The sequence below is a fragment of the Lygodium microphyllum genome, chromosome 10 (genome assembly GCF_053477565.2).
Source record: "Lygodium microphyllum isolate KBCC chromosome 10, Lygodium_microphyllum_v1.1.10, whole genome shotgun sequence".
NCBI classification, from domain to species: domain Eukaryota; kingdom Viridiplantae; phylum Streptophyta; class Polypodiopsida; order Schizaeales; family Lygodiaceae; genus Lygodium; species Lygodium microphyllum.
The window spans coordinates 13,942,484-13,965,398 of NC_141144.1; the positions used below are offsets into that span (position 1 = coordinate 13,942,484).

The 22,915-nt window shown below is 42.1% G+C and overlaps 1 protein-coding gene across 1 annotated transcript in view; it reads left to right on the forward strand.

Annotated features, from left to right (window-relative positions):
* Nucleotides 1–22,915, forward strand: part of LOC148029729 (metaxin-like protein) — an 84,759-nt gene that overhangs the window by 20,828 nt on the left and 41,016 nt on the right. The window contains exon 2 of the mRNA XM_087686046.1: nucleotides 8,477–8,817. Coding sequence (XP_087542172.1) covers nucleotides 8,477–8,817 — 341 coding nt within the window. The remainder of the gene's footprint in view (nucleotides 1–8,476; nucleotides 8,818–22,915) is intronic.

A 22,915-nucleotide genomic window follows, 5' to 3' on the forward strand; every position in this document is an offset into this window, starting at 1 on the left:
TATCACCCTTAATGAGATAAATGTATGTCTATTAGGCATGAACCATCAAGATTCCGTGAGCAAAAGTGGTTTTGTGCATGTCATTGAATCTCGCATGATTGCAGGTTGACGCTTTGATACCAGTGAACCGTTTCCCAAGGATCCAACTTGCACACGAGGCACGGGGCAAGCCATATCCACAAATAGAAGGGATTGGACATCAGATTGACCTCCTAGCCATCAAGTCGAATGGGCTTAGCTTGACTATCCTGATGTATGGATGCGTCGACCAACGGGCCAAGAGTCCAAGAGTGGTGATGACACAATGATGTGAAAAAGAGAGCTTTGAGTCCCATAAGTAGGACTTGAGTGCCCTAACCCCGATGTGCCCTTAGTGCGTTTGCACTAAGGCACTTCATTACCATTGTAACCAATGCTACTAGCATCCATCCATACGTCCAAGGATGTAATTTGAGCTGCTTTGAATAAACCCTTTTTCTAACAACTCATTTACGTGGTTCATTATCTTCTCTTGCTAGGATGCACTTACCCTCTATGGCAGTTTATTCAGAGGGCTATTGTCAGGGATCAGATCTTTGACATGATCCTTAGGCCTCTTAGGCTGTAGTTGTTGCGGAATTGATTGAGAAAAGCAATCAACCTACATTTTCAGAAATGACATGTGATCTTTATCCAACTTAGTCTCACACTTTCTTCATCTATAGTGTCATCTTTATCGTTGACAAAAACCAAGCATGTGGAAGGATAATTTTTCATTACTTTTGAAACGACAGAAGCAGAGACAATTGGGTTCGATTCCCCTTTAAGCTTTATATCAAGGGTATGGGTCTTGCCCTTATGTTGTGAATGGTGATCACTTTGTCATTGGAGTCAATGGCCGCATGCACTCTATGATACCAAGGCATACCAAGCAATATATCACAATCCTCAAGTGGTGCAATAAAAAACTCTTTGTTATTTGCATAACGTTGAATGTGTGAACAAAGCTTCCCAATGAGTGATGTAACTAGCCTTCCTCCTCGGATAGGGTGGTAATTCCCTTACAACTTAATTACAGCAGCAAACAATTAATGCAAATCTGAAAATACAAATTTACCTACTGATCTTGAGCAATGCACATCCAATTGGCCCCAAAATTGGCTCCCCTTTCGGTATTTCTTTAGCTTTATTGAAGAAGAAGTTGATTTACAATGGGATTCTCCCGATACCCTTCGCAATCCAAACTCCCCTTGCTGTCCAAAGTGACCAGCAAGTCTTCAATCTATTTTGCCCCTTGATTCGAGCACTTAATTGGCCTTCACCCACTTCATGGACGATGAAAATGTCCCAAATTCAATGGTTGGCAAGTCCTCCACTTGAATTTAGCTGAAAAACACCTTTAGCCTTGAAAAATCCAAGTCTTGGAGCTTCCAATTTTTGGCACGCTTCCCGAGGCTGCTGCTAAACCCTAATTTTTGCTGTAAATTAGGGTTTGCAGCAAAGAAATTTGCAATTTCTCAGTCTCCAAGGGTCCAAATACTGAGATCTTTGGAGCAAGGCTATGAAATGACTGGGAGATGAGAGAGAGGTGTAGAGAGAGAAAATTAAGAGTTTTGTCACGAAGAAGACTGAAAATCAATCAAATGCAACTGTTGCCCTGCTACAATAGCTTGTAAATGCAAAGAATTGAAGAAAATTAGTCATTTATTGTTGCTGCTCCATCTCGACAGCTTGTAGATGCTGTCACCTGCTGTTGATTGGTCTTCTCTTGCCCTTGGCTGCCTTAGAAGATCCTCCAATGGCTAAAAATCAGACCAGCAGCCTCTCCTCCCTCTCTCTTGTAGATTGAATACACTAAAAATACCTCTCTCCACCCTCTAAAGACGTTTTTTAGTCTTGCATGGGTATTTTTGATAAGTGGCAGCCTTTCCAAATGGTATTTCTAGCATTATCCATAATTAAATATTAATTTTCAATCTTTAAATACTAAAAATCTAATAATTATTTCGGTGCCTTGAAAAATAATATAACAGGTCAATAATTAAATTGGCTAGGCATCTTTCACTTCTGAGTTTCTTTGTGCCATCTTTGGCCATCAGATTGGCGTTAGGTACCATTAAATGCTAGTGTCACCAACTGACACTTATGGCAATAATATAACAGGTCAATAATTAAATTGGCTAGGCATCTTTCACTTCTGAGTTTCTTTGTGCCATCTTTGACCATCAGATTGGCGTTAGGTACCATTAAATGCTAGTGTCACCAACTGACACTTATGGCCAAATGAATAACCTAGGTCAACAATTGGCACCAGATACCACCAAGTATCTATGCAGCATAACTTATAGCAACTTTTGCCTTTAACATCCCGTAATTACCTCCAATCCCGGGCTTATGAATTTACTCTAACCCCAATTACAGCTCGCATGTGCAACATTTACTTAACCATGTGATTAAAAATTAATCCACATGTTAAGTGAGGTTTCAAAAATATATGTCCTCATGACAAGTGGTGTGAAAGGCTTTGCATGGCCCTTGCTTACCAATTGCGATTTCTCCCATGGGTCCCATGTGTCCCATCTCATCCTTTGTGATGCCATATCAATGGAGATAAAATCGGATCTTGCTCCATTGTTAAAGAACATCAATGCATACTGGTCCCTAACTTTCACCCATACTGTATAAAGCTTAGTAGAATCATCATTGGGCTGATCATTGACTACATCAAGTACCAAAGCAACTGATGCTTTGGGCTTCTTTGTATATTCTTTATTTTGAGTCTTATCTAATTGTTGTTTACTAGGATAGCTTCTTGCCATGTGCCCTTCTTGCTCACAAATGAAATATTTATTGGTAGCCATTGATTCCCTATGTTGAGTAACACGTCTCCAAGTTCTTCCTTGCTTTTTCACTTCTTTTGGAACCTATTTGTGGATCCGTCCTTCTTTTCAGCTTTGAAAGTTGGCTTTGGTGACTTTTCCCCATCATCTTGGAAATTTTGTAGGCTTTCCGTGCACCAAAGCATTAGTCGTACATGCCGTCTCAATAAGTTGTGACATGCTAGTCATAGTAGTCTTAATGCAAAGTTCTTGAATTTGTTTAGGTAGACGACAACAATACTTTTCAATATGCTCAGAAGGGGGAGAACATGATAAGAGGTAATGGGTAGCAAGACCTCCCAAAACTTGTTACCTCAAAAGTGCTCATCAACCATGTAGAAGTAGATATTTTCTTAAGTTGAAGCCATGTTGATAGTGCTTTTCCTTACGTCAAAATTATGGACAATCATTGCAATGCATTCCCCTTAAGAAAAGTAGGTACATTTCGGTTTTTGAGGACTTAGTCAAGTTTCCCCTTGAATAGGCAATATCAAATTGTTGGCTGAAAGTCCACACTTTTACCCTATCTTGTGGCCTATTAAAGACTTCAAACTTTAGTTCTTTACCACTCTCCACCGTCATTGTAGTCCTTTGGTTCACCAAATGGTGCTAGATTATCATAGGCAGGTGGCTGCAAAAAGAGTGCATTTGTTGTTCCAACATTCCGATCTGCATTAAATGGTGCATTTACATAACCAGCCGCTGTCCCATGTGTCCCGTACATACTGAGCTATGTAGATGCTTTACCAAACATGCTACTTTGTGCCCCAAGTGTCATGCCAACATTACTATGCATGGGATTTTGCATTTTGCTTGCCATTCCTAGGCATATTTGGCCTTGCATGCCTTGCATTGGTGGTTGCGTCCCATGAACATTTGGTCCATGCATTCCCATGGCTTAAGGATTTCCAGCCATTGCTTAGAAAATTAAATTATATCCAAAGTATCCCGGATGGCCTACATTGGCATGCATATCTTGTTGCGAATATCCCATTGCATTGGCATTACCATGTTGGCCTTGTGTATGCATTGGCTGCCCCATCAGAACCAACTGCTTTCGCTCTTTAGCAACATTGGGAACATCATGAGATGGTCTTGGCATTTCCTTTGGTACATCTTGTTGTCTTGAAGCTCTAGAGGGTGACTTCCTCTGTTTGCCCTTGTTGTCCTTCTTTGATGAGTTCAAAAAATGGAGTAAATTAAGGATTCTTTGTCAAGTGAGCAAATATATCAGCTGCTGGCTTCATTTGATCTTTGAATTGACAATCAAATTCTTCACTCTCTTGTTGATCATCAACATCATTTAACATAGAAGGCTCTACATTTTGGTTGACACCAACATTTTCAGCTTGCTGTCATGTTGTGTGCCTTGTCCAAGTTCAAGCATTGCATTGCCCCCTCCACTTTATGAATTTCCAAGCTAAGAGGCATCATCACTACTTGATCCCATCTCACTAAACAAAGGCATTCTTGCTGTAATGCTCAGCTGAGAACAATTTCAGCACTAGAGCAAAGTTTTTGACTTCCAATTAGGTGGCATGGGGCCTAACAATTCAAAGGATTTGATGGTATCTTGGCTATGGAACTATGAAACCAGCCTTCCTTTTGAGAGAGGGTGGTAATGACTTGATTTAACACTAATTATAGGAAGTACTAAATTCACATAAAACTGAAATTAAAATGTTACTGATCAATTCTTGGACAGTTGGGCCCAAAATTGGTACCCCTTGCGGTATTTCTTTAAGTTGCATTGCAATTTGGAAGGAGTAGACCAAGATTTCTTTAATAGCTTTGCAATTCAAATGCCACTTGTTGTCATAAATGACCAACAAGTCTTCAATTCTATTTGCCCCTTGATCTAACAAGGGATTGGGCTTCACCTTGCTCCTTGCATGACAAATTTAGCCCCAAATTCAATATTAATTACCCCAAGGCTGGGATTGCTAAGGCTTTTTGAGGGAAGTTTAGAATTTGTTGAAGAATGAGAGAGAGCTGTAGAGAGAGAAAATTCAAAGATTTGTTGTGAGAAATTGGTGAAATTAAGCTGTTGTCTCCCTTTCACACCCAAATGGATTCATGAGGAGCAATTGGAGCATCGGAGGTTGTAATCTTTAGGAGAAAGTCCATAACAACAATTATAGCTTCCCAAGGTTAGGAATTTGCAGTCACCTTCACCAAAATGGTCTCTAATGGCTGGGACATAGTCTCAAGAGCAGGAGCAATTGTCCAACTCCTTGTCAAAAGTGTAGTAATGGAAGCATAGACAAGTGCTGAAATAAATTATTGAACGCAAGATAGAAGAGAAAGAAAACAGAATAACACTGCAAAAGAAGAGAACTTGTAGATGTGCTCGGGAAATGGAATCCATATGCCAAACATGAGAATGATGCATACAATAGTGAGTCACTAGTTGTGTGGGCAATGGCATTAGCTCCTCTCTCCAAAGACCACCTAAAGAATGATGATGACTGAATGGGGAGGAGGAGCCCTTGAATAAATAGGCCCAAAATATGCCAAATATGGCGGTTGTTTGACTAATATTTGATGCTGTCCGACTAGGATAAATGCCATACAAAAATCACTAAAATAGAGACTAAAATGCTCAGCCCATTTGGCATGCATAGACTCATATATGAGTTGACAATCTTGCTAACACCCTCTCTCAGATCATGGGTGATTTGATACAATATAATGATACAATGATAATGACCCATCACAATCCATACAACATAAAACCACTAGAGTAGAACCATGGATACCCAAGTAGTGGGTGATCAAGCCACCACCAAGGTGTCTCAGAGAGAACTTGATGTTGATGTCGATCGCACCAGCTATTGAAAATAGAGAAGAGTCATAATAGATCTTTGTGTTGGTCAACGATGTCTCGTAGTAGCATACAAGACTATCTAGTCAAAAATGCCTCTGAACAGATGTGACCATGGATTCCCCGCCTTTGGCCAAGACCGCCAAAGTGTCTCCTTATGTGAGCTTAGACTAGGAGCCAATCTTACTCTTTGTTAAATAACTAGCTCATCATGAACCTCGATGTCAATCCCAGCTCTAGGATTTGAACCTGCCAGGCTTTGGTCGATGCATCAGGAACATCCCTCTCTAAAACTTATGCATCTGTATACTTGTATAGATGTGGCTCGATTGTCCCATCTCACCGCCGTCATACTCCCTCTTTGGCACGGGAGAGTCGTGAGGGATGATTGTATCACCTGGACGAGAAAGTAGCAGAGGAAGGGGTAGTCAAGCCCTTCCCTCTGTCTGAAGAAGTGGATCTTGGCCAAACCTTGGACTTCCTCTTGGTCGGAGGATCAGAGTTGGAGTTTGAGGAAGAGGAGGACTCGTTGGAGGAGTTTGCATCCTGCTTCTTTTGCTTCTCCTTCTTCTTCCGTGAGGCTGCTAACTCACTTGTAGTTCTTCCACAAGTGTCCCTTCTTACCATAGCGATAACACTGGGCCTTTGACTTCTTTTTCTGGTCATCTCTCTCAAAGGCTGTAAAGGCCTCACTAGAACCTTCATAATGAGATGAAAGCCTCCCGTGTAAATGCAAAGATGCCTCATGCTCAAGTAGCATTAAGGACATATGTGTAAAGCTCACAGGTGTAGATGATGTCTGTGCCCTCAAAGCATTAGCCACTCCATCAAACTCTAGGGGGAGCTTGTAGAGTACCGTTCCCACTAGATGTGCCTCTGGAAGGGCAAACTGCATGTGTCGAAGTTGGTCTTATACCTATGTAATATGGAGCAAAAATGACTAAATGGTTTCCTTTGGCTCAAATTTCATCTGTTGAAGCTTTACATAAAGGGTCATAGCATGCACGGGGGAAGGTGCCTCATACAACATGTGAAGCTTCGACCGTAGTTCTAGGGATGTCGTGCAAGAGGTAACTGCCAATAGAACTTTTTTAGAAATACACCGCAGCAATGCAAAATATGCATGTGAATCATCTGAATCCCATGTGAGCACAGCTTCCTCATGGTTGTCCTCATCAAAATCATTGGAAAGAGGAAAAGTGCTGAAGTAAACTGCTGAACACAAGACAGAAGAGAAAGAAAATAGAAGAACATTGCAAAAGAAGAGAACTCAGAGATGTGCTCGGGAAATGGAATCCGTATACCAAACATGAGAATGATGCATACAATAGTGAGTCATTGACTGCATGGGCAATGGCATTGGCTCCTCTTTCCAATAGGAAGACCACCTGAAGAATGATGATGACTGAATGGAGAGGAGGAGGAGCCCCTAAATAAATAGGCCAAATATGGTAGTTGGTCCAAATGCCACACAAAAATCACTAAAATAATGCCTAAAATATGGACTAAAATGCCCAACTCATCTGGCATGCACAGACTCACATAGGAGCTGACAATCCTACTAACACTCTCCCCCAACAAGGCACGATTAAGAATTCAACTTCTTTCTCTGTCTTCCAGCTCCAAATTGTAAACAGCTTTATCATTTTTTGCATGGGAAGTTTTGCCAAGTGGCAGCCTTCCTTATCCATTTTCCAACAACTTTCAGCCCAATTAATTAATTTTCAGAATATTAATTCTGAAAATGAACTAATGTTTAAAATTTGTGCTCATAAAAAAAACCATCCTAGCCAATAATTAAATTGGCTAGGCCAATTTGTCACCCAAGCTGTCTTGAGCTTTTATTAGCTCTAAAACTGGTATTAATTAATCAATTAATGCCTAGTCCCTAATGTGACCGCCCACAAACATTAATGGCTAATAAATTGTCCTAGGCCAACAATCATCACCACAAGTACCACCTAGTACTTGATCATACAACTTATTACAACTTTTGACTTTGACACCCATTGACTTCTCCAGGTCCTTGGCCCGACATTAAGAATTAATTAACTTTCACATTGCATGTGCATCTCACATTTGCACATTTGATTAATAACTTAATCAAATGCTAAGCAAAACATCAAAATCTCACGTCCCTATGATAGCTCAATCATTTAGATTGCTTGATCTGGAGCTGGATACAAAATCTCATCATCTTGGAGGATTGCTTAGTGATAACTTGCCACATTATAGAGATCAAATGTCACACCTCACAAGACACATTTCATGACCTGAACAAATGATTGTGACTGTCGATAAATTTGCTGATTTCTTAGGGGCTTTGTCTCTCTCATATCTTTTCATTAACTATCTCACTTTTATCAGGTTAGACTACTTGACTCTGCCATTTTGGGCTGGTTATTTGCAACTGACCTTTTCTGGATTGTAACTATTGGATGATAGCTCAGTTTTCAGCTTGCTGGGACTGTATATCAGATGTCATTCAGGGAACTGGGATATTGAGATGTCCTTTTTTGTCGGGTTTTGTTGAGAAGTTTGATAGAGAATTTGCCAGAAATTGTAAGTGAGCCACTTGAGGGGGAGATCATGGCCTTTCTTGTAATGAGAGTGGGCCCTTCCCACCTTATTGGTAGTGTTCTTGTCTTAAATTGTTTGGACATTTTCCTGTATGTTTCTCCTTTCAGTTATTTATGTGCACACGTCAGTGTGATAAGCATGCCATCCAAAAAAAGTGTTTTGTGGGAGGGAGGGAGGAAGGATTGAGGGATTGATTCATATGCTTATTTTGCAGATGATCTTCCGAGTCTTGAGTATGGTGACCTTGTTAGCGTTGCAAGCAATGCAGGAGGCTTTATTGAGTTTTTAAAGAGGCAAAGTTTAGCTGATCTAGATGCAGGATTTTCCAGTCCTGAGGTAGCTGAGTTGCGGTCCCTTACTGCAATGGTTGATACGTATCTCAAAGCAGCCTTACTTTGTGAGCTTTGGGACAATGACAATGTCAAAGTGGCAAATCAAATCTATTTTTCAGCACTACCTGGGCCTATTAACAAGTTTTTATATTGGAAGCAACAATTAAAGGTTAATGAGATGTTATGTCTCAAGACAAAAAATAGAGAAGGCAAAGTTGCAGAGGTAAGATAATCAAGCAAAAATTATTCTTGAAGCTGTTTGCAAGGGTTCTTCTAGCATGTAATTTGCAGTTCTTGAACTGTTAAAAGGACAAAAAATATGTCAAGTTTTTCCATTTTCTAGTTTTGAAGCAGGCAGTTGAAATGGAACAAATGGATAGTCAATGTTTTAAACAGATTTTAGAATTAAAGCATCTAAGCGTACAGTAGACTTGCGATTCTTACCACAAGGACATACCTTGTGTGCAGTGTGCATTTTTCGGAGTTCATGTCCATTAGCGTAGTGTGTTAATGTGAGGTCTGCATCTTATTTTCAGATGTTGCAAACTCTCTTCAGACACTTGCTATGTTTGTAACTTCTCTGGATTTTGCAAATTGATTTCAAAGGTATACTTGATATGCAAAATTTCAGTTATGAAGTATCCTTCCTTCAGCTACATGCTTCTTTTGTAAGTAAGTTTATGAACGGTGCCTTCAGGCTCGTGATACCAATATTGCTTGTCAGTTCAGGTTCTGCCAGAAACCGCATGAGGAACTGAAATTCATAACTTTTGAGTTTAGCTTTAAATTTATGCAAGAGGCTGCCATCCACTGCTGGTTTTCCTGTGCTTCTCTAAAGGAAACAGATGCATCTCTTGCAAACGGTGTTAATAAGAGCATCCTACAAAATTGGAAGATGCGTCGAATGAATCAGCCCTTCTCCTTCTAAGACGAGTAATGTTAACTTTTTGTGCTTATAATGTGCCTTTGAAGGAGTATCCATCCTTTTTATGCCAGCTGATTCTAAATTGGAATTAGGACATCTGAAATGGGCACCCAGGCAAACTCAGCAAGCAAATTCTATATGTCTCGGAAATATTCTTTGGAGCAGGTTATTTGAAATCCCTCTGGCAAATCAGGGTAAGCTTGTAACATGGCCAAGAAAGGAACCAATTCTATGTAGGATGTGGTAAATGAGCAAGGCTATGTGCTCTCTTTTGTCAAAGCCTTGTGAAGATATGCTAGGGTTTGCATTGAGAAAACAAACAAAGTACTCCTACGAGTGAAAGACAAAGACTTAGACAATGACATGCAAAACTCAAACCCTAAATGCAAAACTCTAAACTCAAAACACAAAATGCAAAATGCAAAAACACAAACACAAAAGAAAGACAACTTTGAAGTGAATGAATCAATGTTGTAAATGAATGAGAATGTATAGAATGCTCAAGGGCAGAGTTGTCCAACAACCAATGGCTCTCGTGGGAGCGGACTGAGGGAGGTGTCAATGTGTATTGTCCATCAAAGACGGATCTAAGTGCAACAACCACTAGTAGAAGCAGAGACTGATGAAGAAAAGTGTTGAACACACAAAAATGACGTTATATAGATGATGGAATTTGATCATCAGCAGTAGTGGGAGGTTGGGTTATAGTTGTGGACCATGTAGCAACAATCGTTGGGGATGCGGAAGAGGGTTGATGGTTGAAACCTGCAAGACAAGGATGGAGCTGTTTGTAGACGTGGAAGGATCCTCCCAAATTAGGATTTGCACGTGGGACATAGAAACTCTCTAGAACCACTCCCTCCCCAATTAATGAAACTTTTGGTATGTAGGCCATAGAGGTATTGAGGCATGATATAGAACAGTTTGTCGGGACATGCATCGCATGTCAAAAGGTAAAGTAGCCCTTGCCTATTTCAAACAGACCTTGGCAGAGCATTGCAATGGACTTTATTTTTGAGCTTCGTAGGACACCTACAGGGAATGATCGAATATGGACTATCATTTGTAGGCTTAGTAAACAAGCCCATTTTATTCCAGTGAGGAAGAAAATAAAGGCTAATCATATGGCACAATTGTTTTTGTAGCATACCTTTAAGTATCATGTTATGCCAGAGTCGATTGTTAGTGATCGAGACTGTCCCTTCGAGGTGTTAGAGAAGATAAACAATGTGACATATCGGCTGAAATTACCTCCACATTGGCGGATACACAATGCCTTTCATATTAGCTTGTTAAGGCCTTTTCATGGTGATGTGCTTGAGGATATGTTTACTGAAATTCAGCTTGAGATTGAGGAGTTGGATGAGATTTTGGTACTCGAGCAAATTTTGGCACATAAGGAAAGAAAGATCAACGTTAGAGTTTCCAGGAGATGCTTGGTGAAGTTTCAAAATTATTTACCAATGGATGTCGAATGGATGGAAGAGAATGACTTGATAGACCATCTTTAGTTGTTGCAGCTTTACATAGATGCCTTTCAGTTAGAGCCGACTTTAGTTTGGGTTCAGTTAGGTTCAACAGAGTAGGGGGTTTGGAGTATTACCCGATGCTCAAGGAGGTAGCACTTCCACTCCGCCAATTGTGGATAGCTCTTATATGCAGTGGATCTTGGATGTATTTAGAATACATCCAAGGTACTGTGCTATAGTACGTTTGCCATGAGGTCACTACTTAGTGTACTAGTCACCGTGAGATGTATGCAAATGAGAATGAGTTTCACCCGGGCATTGGAACTATACTTTTGCATCAGCTTATGATCAGTCTGGTATGAATTTTGCCTCAATTTTGAGACAAAAAATTTGATAAGTTTCAACCAGTTTTTGATTAGTTTGAGAACCGTTTATGGTCACTTTTGGAATTAATTTTGCATCAGTTTTTGCATTGATTGCTGGTTAGATTTTGCAATGAGTTTGGGATCAATTTGGGGTCACATATGTAGTTGTTTGTGATCAGTTCTCAGATCAACAAGTGATCATTTTATGTTCACATTGTGCTCGGTTTTCAATGGTTTACAGCTGGTTCCTTGGACAGAAACATGTCAGTAAATGCCATTAATAGTTTCAGCCATACTTCATGCTGAATTAATGCTTTTCTATGGTTGAAAGTCAGAAGAGTTGAGAAACATGGGCTATTGAGGTATCCAATGGGTTTTTAGCTATAGTTCTAGATTGTTTATGCTAGCTGGATTCAGCAAGATTTGGGGCATATAGCATGGTTGAACAACAGTGCGCAATGTTATGACTGTGATGCCTTATGGAAATTCTAGAGTGATATGTTTTTTCTTTTTTACAATGCAATGCAATTGAGGACGATTGCAGGGATTTCAAGGGAGAGGTCTGTCATGGGGATGTGAAACTTTGAGATGCTTTAATCTTGCCAATAACATTTGATTAAGTTATTAATCAAATGTGCAAGGTTGTTTAGCACATGTGATATACATTGCAATTATTTCATGGTAACAGACCAAGGACTATGAGGATGCAATGGGTGTTAAAGGCAAAAGTTGTGATAAGTTATGGTAACTGGGCTTTCAGGGCCAATTGGTCTTGGTTTTGAACGTAGGATAGTTATTTGGCCAATAAGTGTCGGTAGTACCACTAGGGACCAACATTAATTAATAAATTAATGCAAGTCTAAGGGTCAACAAAGGTTGGGGACCACTCCAGGTTACAAATGGCTTGGCCAATTTAATCAGGATGAACATATTTAATTTTGGGTAGGGTCAGAAGGATTGAAATTAATTTTCAAGATTATTTAATTTTAAAAATTAATTAGATGGTTGGATAATGCAAAAAAATGGGTTTAGAAAGCTATCACTTGGCAAAAATGCCCATGCAAACTGAGAAAACGTTTTTTGGGGGTTGGGTCTCAACTATTCAATTAGTTTATAGCTTGAGAGAGAGAGAGAGAGAGAGAGAGAGAGAGAGAGAGAGAGAGAGAGAGCTGCTGGTGATTTCTTTGTATTAAAAGCTTGGTTGAATTTCATTAATTTCTTTGATGACTTGATGGTTTGATGTAAATATTTACTACTTAATTCAATTATCTTCACGAAAAAAAAGAGAGAGCTGTTTGTGTAATCAGAGAATAACAATTTGCTGCATAAGATAGCCATCTAGGGGCCTCAACAGGCAGGGAATAGTAGGAAGTCACCTTCAAGGGGCTGGCAACATCATTGTTGATCATGTGACAACATTTTGGAGGTGCCTAGCAGTAGGTGACTGCATTAAATGCAGGTTGGAGCAGGGAGCAGGCAGAATTTAAGGTTTTCTCATGAAGAAAATAAGATTTCTCTCTCATCTTGGCTTTCTTGCACCTTCTCTAACCCATTCTCAAGAGATCTCAATATTTCTCAGTCATTTTGAGCAGATCTCAGTCAAATTTTGTGGACATCAAAGAGATCTTTGCTGTAAACCCTAAATTTATGCATAAATTAGGGTTTGATAGCTACCTTGTGACCCGTGGCAATTGGTGAAGGCATCGTACATTGAATTCAGCACCTGAAATTTATGTGATTATTAGTGAATTCAGATGCTAGCCCATTTATTGTAATTTGGGGCGGCATTTGGCCAGTTGGTAGTTTCATTTGTGCAAGTCTTGGGTGAAAAATCAAGGGGTAGGGCTTGAATTGATTGCTGATTGTTACTCTAGCAAAAGGGTCTTTGGAACGGCAAAGGAGATTGTGAATGTTAGCTTGTACTCATTCCATTAGCAATCAAGTTAAAGAAATATTGAAAGGGGTGTCAGTTTTGGGACCAACAGGGTGTCCAATGTAAGGGCTTTGTAGCTATACCATGCCGTTGCTACCGATTGCACCTATATAGGGAGTAGTAGTGATTCAAAGCCCTGCCTTGTTTCCACTCTACGTGTGATTCCCTATACCCAGTGGTGAACCCTCTTATGTGCGGCGTCACGAGGGTGTAGTCCTGGGATGTGTCTATGTTGTCCCGCTTTTTAGATTGAATAATACAAGAGTATACCTTGAGCTCATATATCGTGTTACCTTTCTGTGCCGTGTTGAGTGCGTAACGAGTGCAGGTTTATCACACTTGGTATCAGAGCAACTCTTGCTCGGAGTGAAGGAGTGCTCACGGAAGCAGGAGGAAAGATCCAGTGCCCCGAAGAGATCGAAGTCGTAACGACCCACAGCGCGACGCCCCGCGTCGTGTCGCCCCACGTCGCGACGCCCCCCCGACGCGTCGCCCCGGTGTGACACCCCAACCTCGATATCCCACCGTCTGAAGACATGACGCGGCTTCCCCGCGGCACGACCCATACCACCACAGGCGAAACGCGGCTTCCCCGCGTTGACACCACCACCACCCACATGGAGGATGAAAGGGAGAACGTCACACACCCAACACTGGAGGAGAGGAAGAAGAGTAGGGGGCAAGAATGGAGAGTGGCCCAAGAGGAGAAGGTGGCCGGACTAGAAAGACAATTAGATGGTATGTCAGGCATGCTGGAGTCAATATGGAGGAACATGCAGATGAAGGAAGAGGAGGAAAAAAGGAGAAAGAAACTAGAAGTGGAGCAGGGCTATAGAGAATGGGTGATACAATAACAAGAAGAGGAGAAAAGACACAAAATGCAAGAGGAGATAGATAGAATGGATAGAGAAGAGACATCTAGGAGGGCGCAAGATACAAGGAAAGAGAAGGAGAAAGTAGTAGAGTTAGGCAGTAAAAAGAAAGACAAGAAGAAAGAGAAGAAGCACCACCGTAAAGAGGAGGAAGATAGTGATAGTTCAGAAGACGATTATGGGAAATTCAAGATGCCCCAACCAGCCAAATACAAGGGAGAGAGAGATGGGTTGGTTTTGAAGAAATGGATCGCAGAGGTAGACAGATACTTGAAGTATTCACGAATAACAGAAGATAGGAAGGCGGAGGTGGCAGCCATTTACTTGGAGGAGGACGCTGCCAGTTGGTACCTGCTGGAGCAAGAGCAGGGCCACACCATCTTTTCGTGGGAAGAGCTACAGGAAGAATTGAAGGACTACTTTATTCCAAAGGTGGAAAAGTTCAAAGTGAGAGATGAATGGAGGAACCTCAAGCAAACACAGGGAAAGATGAAAGAGTATGTCAGCAAGTATAGGCAAATCATGCTACAGCTACCAAACATGGATATAGATACTAAACTACATGGATTTTTGTTTGGGATGCAAGAATGGGCTAGAAGAGATGTGGAGAGACAAGAACCAACAAGCTTAGCAGAGGCCATGAGAATGGCCGAAAGACTGGTGGACCTGGAAGGCAGAAGAACAGCACAAGGGAATCAAAACAGGTTCAACAACAATTTTAGCAACACCTTCAACAACTCCTCCTCATGGAACCAGAGGCCCAATGCTCCTAGAGGGGCATTCACAGATACAAGGAGCCAAAACACCGCTACCACCACGGCCGTATCACAAACCGCATTAGTACCAAGAGGAGCAGCAGGAAGATGGGGAAACAATCACTACAAGCCAACCCCTAGTACATCGTGTGGGCCCGCAGGATCAAATACATCATGGTGGAGACCCCCAGGCTCTTCCACCGGCATCAGATGCTTCAAATGCGGGGATCCACACTACCAAAACAAATGGCCAATAGAAGATATAGCTTCATCAAGTGGATCAAGGGTAAATGCAACTTATGCATATGGAGGAGATGAACCACAACCACCGCGTATCCAGGAAATTCCAAACGGGAGTGAAGAAAGCATGGACCACCCAAGGGTAGGGTCAGTTAGTGCCCGACCCCAATGCATGGCAGCCAGAGTAGCGGCAGTCCACCATATATACATCAAAGGCCGAGTGGGCGAAGGAAACCAACCTATCATGGTGGACACAGGAGCAACACACAACTTCATGACACCAGGGTGTGCAGCAAAACATGGATTAAAACTATCAAAGGCCCCAGAAGGATTAACAGTAACATTCGCACAAGGAGAAGCCAAGGAAGTAAAACAAGTCTTTGCAGTCCAAGTGGAAGCCGATAAGTGGAAAGCGAAACTCAACTTCTTAGTAATCCCTATGGATGATTTTGAAGTGATATTGGGCTTAGAATTCTATGACAAGTATGTCTTTGCAATGTTTGGTAAAGGTGTGAATGAAATGATGCTAGATATGCAAGGAGAAGGCGTCAGAGTGCCATGTGAAAGAATGCAGCTACCTGGCAGGACCCCAATCAAGGTGCAAATGAAGGAGAATAAGCCAGGAGTATCATGCCAAACAATAAAACCAACTGCAAACCAACCAAAGGGCCAGACCCAAAAAGCACTGGTCCAAGGGACCGTATCAGGCCACGTATCATGACATGCAGTGCAAAGCAAGTCGAAAAATCAGTCAAGCAAGGAGATATGGTCTATTTGTGTATGATCCGACCAATTGGAGAAGAAGAAAATGGCAAGAAACCCAAACGACAGAATAGGAACACAGAGGTGGCAGAAATACTTGAAGAATTCAAAGATGTAATGCCAGCCGAGCTACCCAAGGGTCTACCACCCAGGCGAGATGTCGATCACAAAATTGAGCTGATTCCAGGGTCTGCCCCACCGGCCCGAGCTCCCTATCGCATGAACCACACTGAACTCATGGAATTGAAGAAGCAACTACATGAACTAGAAGAACAAGGATTCATCCGCCCTAGCAAATCCCCCTTTGGTGCCCCAGTGTTGTTTGTAAAGAAGGATGGGGGACTTAGACTCTGTGTAGATTATAGGGCTCTTAACAAAATCACCATAAAAAACAAATACCCTATGCCCCTAGTGGAAGACCTCTTAGATAGACTGCACGGGGCCAAGTACTTCAGTCGGATTGATCTTAGATGAGGATACCACCAAATCCGCATAGCCGAAGAAGATATCCCAAAAACAGCCTTCTGTACCCGATATGGTAGTTTCGAGTGGTTAGTCTTAGGGTTCGGCCTAAGCAATGGGCCAGGCACATTCTGTGGCCTCATGGGTGGAGTCTTTAGACCGGAGATAGATATCTTTGTCATTATCTACATAGATGACCTCCTAGTCTACAGCAAGACCTTAGAAGAGCACAAGCAGCACTTACGCTGAGTTTTTGAGAAACTGCGACAGCATCAATTATATGCCAAGCCGGAAAAATGTGAGTTCGCAGTGAAAGAGTTGGAGTTCTTAGGCTTTATTGTAGGAGCAGATGGAATCAAAGTGGACCCTAAGAAAGTGGAAGCTGTCCAAAAATGGCCTGTACTGAAAACTGTAAGAGAAGTGCGGGAGTTCCTCGACTTCACAGTATTTTGTCGGAGATTCATCAAAGATTACAGCCTCATCACTGCCCCCCTCTCCCACCTCACCAAAGAAGATTACTCTTTTACATGGGAGAACGCGCAACAGGAAGCCTTTGAGCAGATGAAGAAGTGCATGAGCCAAACTCCCGTCCTAAGGGTGCGGAATTTCACCAAACCCTTTGAAATATCTACAGATGCATCTGACTACGGCATAGGAGGTGTACTGGTCCAAGAGGGTCACCCCATTGCCTACGAGTCAAAGAAATTCACTGATGCTGAAACAAGGTGGAGCACACATGAGAAGGAAATGTTGGCAATCATCCACTGCCTTAGAAAATGGAAGCACTATGTCCAAGACAAGCATACAATAGTCTTCACCGACAATATCTCCCTCAAATACTTCCAATCTCAACCCAAGTTATCAGCAAAGCAAGCCCGTTGGCTAGACTTCCTAGCCGAATTCGACCTCGAGATTAAGCACAAGCCCGGCTCCACCAACAAGATAGCAGATGCCTTGAGCCGGAAAGCTTGTCAAAGACACCACATGGAATGTACACCTTAGAGGAGGGTATTCTATTTTTAGGCAAGAGATTGTATATCCCCAACAATGTGGAGTTGAAGAAACTCATCCTGCATGAAATACACGACGGCAAGATTGGAGGCCACAAAGGGCAAAGCAAGACCTTGGAGGCCCTTAGGAAGCAGTTCTTTTGGCCGAATATGAGGAATAAGTGATAGACTACATCAAAACTTGCCCTACTTGTCAAATGGTCAAAGCACCAAGATCAAGACCAGCAGGACTCCTACAACCATTACCGGTACCCAACCGCCCATGGGATGTCATCAGCATGGACTTCATTGTGGAGCTACCGAAGTCCCATGGGTACACCATCATCTTTGTAGTGGTGGACTACTTCTCCAAACAGGCCCACTTCATCCCGGCCAAACCACCACTGAATGCCAAGGAGGTAGCACGCCTCTTCTTTACACATGTATTCAAACTGCATGGCTTACCACTGGCCATTGTATCAGATAGAGATGGAAGATTCATGAGCGACGTGGAAGGAACTTTTCAAGACTCTGGAAACACAACTGAGATTCTCATCATCCTTCCACCCGGAGACAGATGGACGGACAGAACGAGTCAACCAAGGCATCGAAGATTATCTCCGCAGCTATGCCCGAGTGGACCAGAAAGATTGGGCCTTGTACCTTGATGTCTTGGAATTTCACTATAATAGCTCCATCCACTCAACAACGGGGTACACCCCCTTCAAGTTAGCCACTGGAAAAGAAGTCATTACCCCACTGGCCCTAGCATCCGGAGCTGCCAAAGCAGAAGATTAAGATGCAGAAGAATTCTTGAAGAAATGGAGAGATCGCAACACAGCAGCCAAGCAAAGCCTCGAGCAGAGCAAGATAACCATGACAGAGCAAGCAAACAAGAAGAGAAAGGCTGTACTATTCGCCAAAGGAGATATGGTCCTAGTGAGCTCTAAGAATATGTCACTTCCCAAAAACATGACCCCCAAGTTCAATCACGGCTACTATGGACCCTACCGAATCACTCAAGTGTTGAACGAAGTCACCTACAAGCTGGACCTGCCAGACAGTGTTTGTGTTCATAATGCATTTCATGCTCGTCTTCTATACAGGTTCTATCCCGACAACCAATGGGGACGGCGCGTACCACTGCTCCATCCCAACGGTCCCTTCGAAGTAGAAGCATTTCTCCAACGCTGGGAACAAAGAGGCTTCTCCGAATACCTCACCAAGTGGCGCGGGCGTCCACTCAAGGAGGCCACTTGGATCTCAGAAGCGGAGGCCCGTGAACGCAGAAAGGATGCCTTCGCCCTTTGGCTCGAGGAGAACCCTCCTACTCCTTCTACAGACCCTTGAGCCGCCCCAAGCACTTCAACAAATAATGCGGTTCTCCATCATAGACCCCAAATGTGCCTCCACTCCTCAAATGTAATCGAGTCGAGGGTGGACTCGCATGGTAGCAATCATCAAAATAACTCCATCAACAGAAAACGTCTAGTGCGGCAGACACTGGCCAGTCTGATAGTATAGACTGTGTTAAGACCCCACGGTCCCCTTAGACCGGCAGACATTGACCAGCTTGATAGGAAAAGCTGCGTTAAGACCCCGGATGAGTCAAATAACAAACGCCACCCTTAGATTGCTGAGGTCAGCAATCCAGTAAGCGGGGGTTAGTGTAAGGGCTTTGTAGCTATACCATGCCGTTGCTACCGATTGCATCTATATAGGGAGCAGTAGTGACTCAAAGCCCTACCCTGTTTCCACTCTACGTGTGATTCCCTATACCCAGTGGTGAACCCTCTTATGTGCGGCGTCACGAGGGTGTAGTCCTGGGATGTGTCTATGTTGTCTCGCTTTTTGGATTGAATAATACAAGAGTATACCTTGAGCTCATATATCGTGTTACCTTTCTGTGCCGTGTTGAGTGCGTAACGAGTGCAGGTTTATCACATCCAATGTCCCAGGTTATTAAAGTAAATTGTGCATTTTAATTTATGTTTATTGCTAATTATTGTGATCAAGTGCTTAATCAAGGAATTACCATCCTCTCCAAGAAGGAAGCCTGGTTTTATTATTTACTACCCTATCCGAGGAGGAAGACTGGTTTGCAAGGTTTCATTGTTGGGATACTATCAATTCCCTTGACTTGGTGGGCTTGAGGCACCTGATTGAAGGTCAGAAGCTTTGCTCTAGTGCTGAAATTGTATTCAACTGAGCATTACATCAAGAATTTCTTCAGATAGTGAGGTGGGATTAAGCAGGGATGATGCCTATCGATCTGAAAATTCACAAAGTGTTGGAGAAAATGCAATGCTTGATCTTGGACAAGGCTTAAACCATGGACAACAAGTTGAAAATGTTGTTGCTGGGCAAGATATAGAGCTTTCAAAGCATAATGACAATGATGATCAACAAAGCGAAGAGGAAATTTGATGACCAATTGAAGAATGGGACGAGGAACAACAACAAATTTCTTTGTTGAATTGACAAAGGGTCCCAAAGCAAGGTGCACCGAAGGTAATGCCAAAGCCTTCACTTGAAGCTCCTAAAGATGGTAATGAAGCAAAACAATTGGTACCTACAAGGCAAGGAATGCAAATGCAAGGCCATCATGGAAGTACCAATCCAATATATTTTGGATAGTCGGCGGGCATGCATACTAGGATGGAGCAGCTAGGATACTTTGGTAGTAGCACAATTTTTCATGCTATGGTTGGATAGGGATTGCATACAAAAATGTATGGCACAAATCCCCATGGTATGCAACAACCAATGCATGGTGTGCAAGGCCCAATGTATTTGGGTATGGCTGGAAATGGGCAAAACCCTATGTATGGCAGCATTGGCTTGATGCCTGGGGCACAAAGTAGCATGTTTGGTAACGCATCTGCACCCCTGAGTGCTCATGGGGCTCATGGTGATAATACTGGTCATGCAAATGCTTTGTATAGTGTTGGTCATGAGGAAAAATGTAACTAGTCTCCCTCCTCGGATAGGGTGGTAAATAACTTGATTAAGCACTATTTACAGCAATTAACAAATTCAAAAAACTGAAAAGTACACTTTACCATATAATCTTGGACATTGGACACCCTGTTGACCCCCAAAATTGGTGCCCCTTTCGGTATTTATTTAACTTAATTGAAGAAGAAGTTGATGTACAATGGAATTCTTCCAATCCCTTTCGGTATTCCAACTCCGCTTGCTATTCAAAATGACCAGTAAGTCTTTAATCTGTTTTTCCCCTTAATTCGGGCAATCAATTGGCCTTCACCTGCTTTGATGGAGATGGAAAAATGCCCCAAATTCAATTATTTGCTGGTCCCTCCACTTGAATAGGCTAAAAACAGCTTCAGCCCTGTTGAATCCAAGTCTTGGAGCTTCCAATTTTTGGCAGGCTTCCTGAGGTTGTTGCTAAACCCTAATTTCTATTGCAGATTAGGGTTTAAGCAGAGAAATCTGAAATTTTTCAGCCTTTGGTGATCTCAATGTTGCAATCTTTGAATCAAGGCTGTAGAAAGGTTGGGAGATGAGAGAGAATGATGAGAAGAGAGAAAATTCAGACTTTCTTCACGAAGAACTGAAGAAAATCAGTCATTTACTGCTGTTGCCTTGTCTCAACAGCTTGTAGATGCTGTCACCTGCTGTTGATTGGTCTTCTCTTGCCCCTGGTTGCCTTAGAAGATCCTTCAATGGCTGCAAATCGGACCAACAACATCTCCCCCGTCTCTCTTGCAAGCGGAATACACTAAAAATGCCCCTCTCTAGTCTCTAAAGACGTTTTTCAGTCTTGCATGGGCATTTTTGACAAGTGGCAGCCTTCCCAAATGGTTGTTCCAGCATTATCCATAATTAAATATTAATATTCAATCTTTAAATACTAAAAATTAGTCTAATAATTATTTCGGTGCCTTGAAAAATGATATGATTGGCCAATAATTAAATTGGCTAGGCAACTTTTATTTGCAAGTGTCTCTGCGCCATCTTTGACCATGAGATTGGCTTAAGGTACCATTAAACGCCACTTCTCTAGTGTCACCGACTGAAACTTATGGCCAAATGAATGACCTAGGCTAACAATTGGCACCAGATACCACTAAGTACTTGTGCGGCATAACTTATAGCAACTTTTCCCTTTGATATCTCGTGATTTTCTCGGGTCCCGAGCTCGTAAATTTACTCTAATCCCAGTTACACCTTATATGTGCAACATTTACTTAACCATGTGATTAAAAATTAATCCACATATTAAGTGAGGTTTCAAAAATACATGTCCTCATGACAAAAAATGCAGCTAGTAATGCATGCAATGTATGGGAGAATGCAAATTCCATGCACAGTCACATTGTAATGGTCCAAAGTATGCAAACAAGAATGTTTCCTTATGCATCTGGTGCTCCTACTATATGCAATGTTATATATTAGTTAAGTTGAAATCGCAACAATGTATCTTGGTATGGCTGGTAGAATGCAAATTCCATGCACAGTCACATTGTAATGGTCCAAAGTATGCAAACAAGAATGTTTCCTTATGCATCTGGTGCTCCTACTATATGCAATGTTATATATTAGTTAAGTTGAAATCGCAACAATGTGAAAGTATAAAGCATCGTAATGCTTAAGAGTCACTTTCCTGCCCTATCCAGGACAGACTCATGATCAGTCTTGAGAATCCTTGAACAGCCATGAATATCATGGGATGATGTTGATGCTCTTCTCTCCTCCACAAGCTGTCGCATTAGTTCCACTGCTTTGCCATCCCAGCAGATGTATCAGGTCCCTTGTTTTCATTTCTTCGATCTATTTGCTGTTTCCTGGCAAGATGCTAATTCACACAATCACATGGTCTGCTGTTGGTAACCATAATCTCCGATCATATGTTCACCCACCTTCACACAATCTCACGATGTTGACATTGATCGTGATGGTGTCGACTGCTAGCAATTTGACATTAGTAGGTATGTGAGATGTGAGATACATCAGTCTGACCTGCACACGAGATGACAAGCATGAAAGGACATGGGGGAGAAAGCTGCAAGCAGAGAAATAGCTGGACAACATGTAAAAAAGGAAACACACAGTCATCATGGTTGGCAAAAATGGGGCTAGAGTGGGACTGAAATGAGTGGCTGAGATGGAAGTTCTGCTCTGCTGAAGGCGGGAAACAAGGTTGCACGCTGCTGGTTGCTTGCAGAAGGTTAGAGAAATTGTGCACAAAACACTGAAAATGGCCTATAAGCAGTCATCAATGGGTCAAAAAGGGCCAAAACTAGGTAAAATAGGCCAAACAGGGGAAAGCAGGAAACATGTATCCCATTGCACTGTCTTCTACCAGGCTTTGTGAGCATTGACACATTTTGAGGCCCTGTTCAGGCCATCCCCTGCTATGAATGCTTGGGTGTGAACCAGCACCCACATCAGATAAGACTAGTGCTTGGCTAGACTGTACATTCTAGGACAACCGGTGTTTGTCTTAGGATCGAGTGTCTAGGAAGCATGTTAAATAGGATAAGCCATGCAAGCAAGGCTATGCTTTTGTATTTAACTAAAATGTG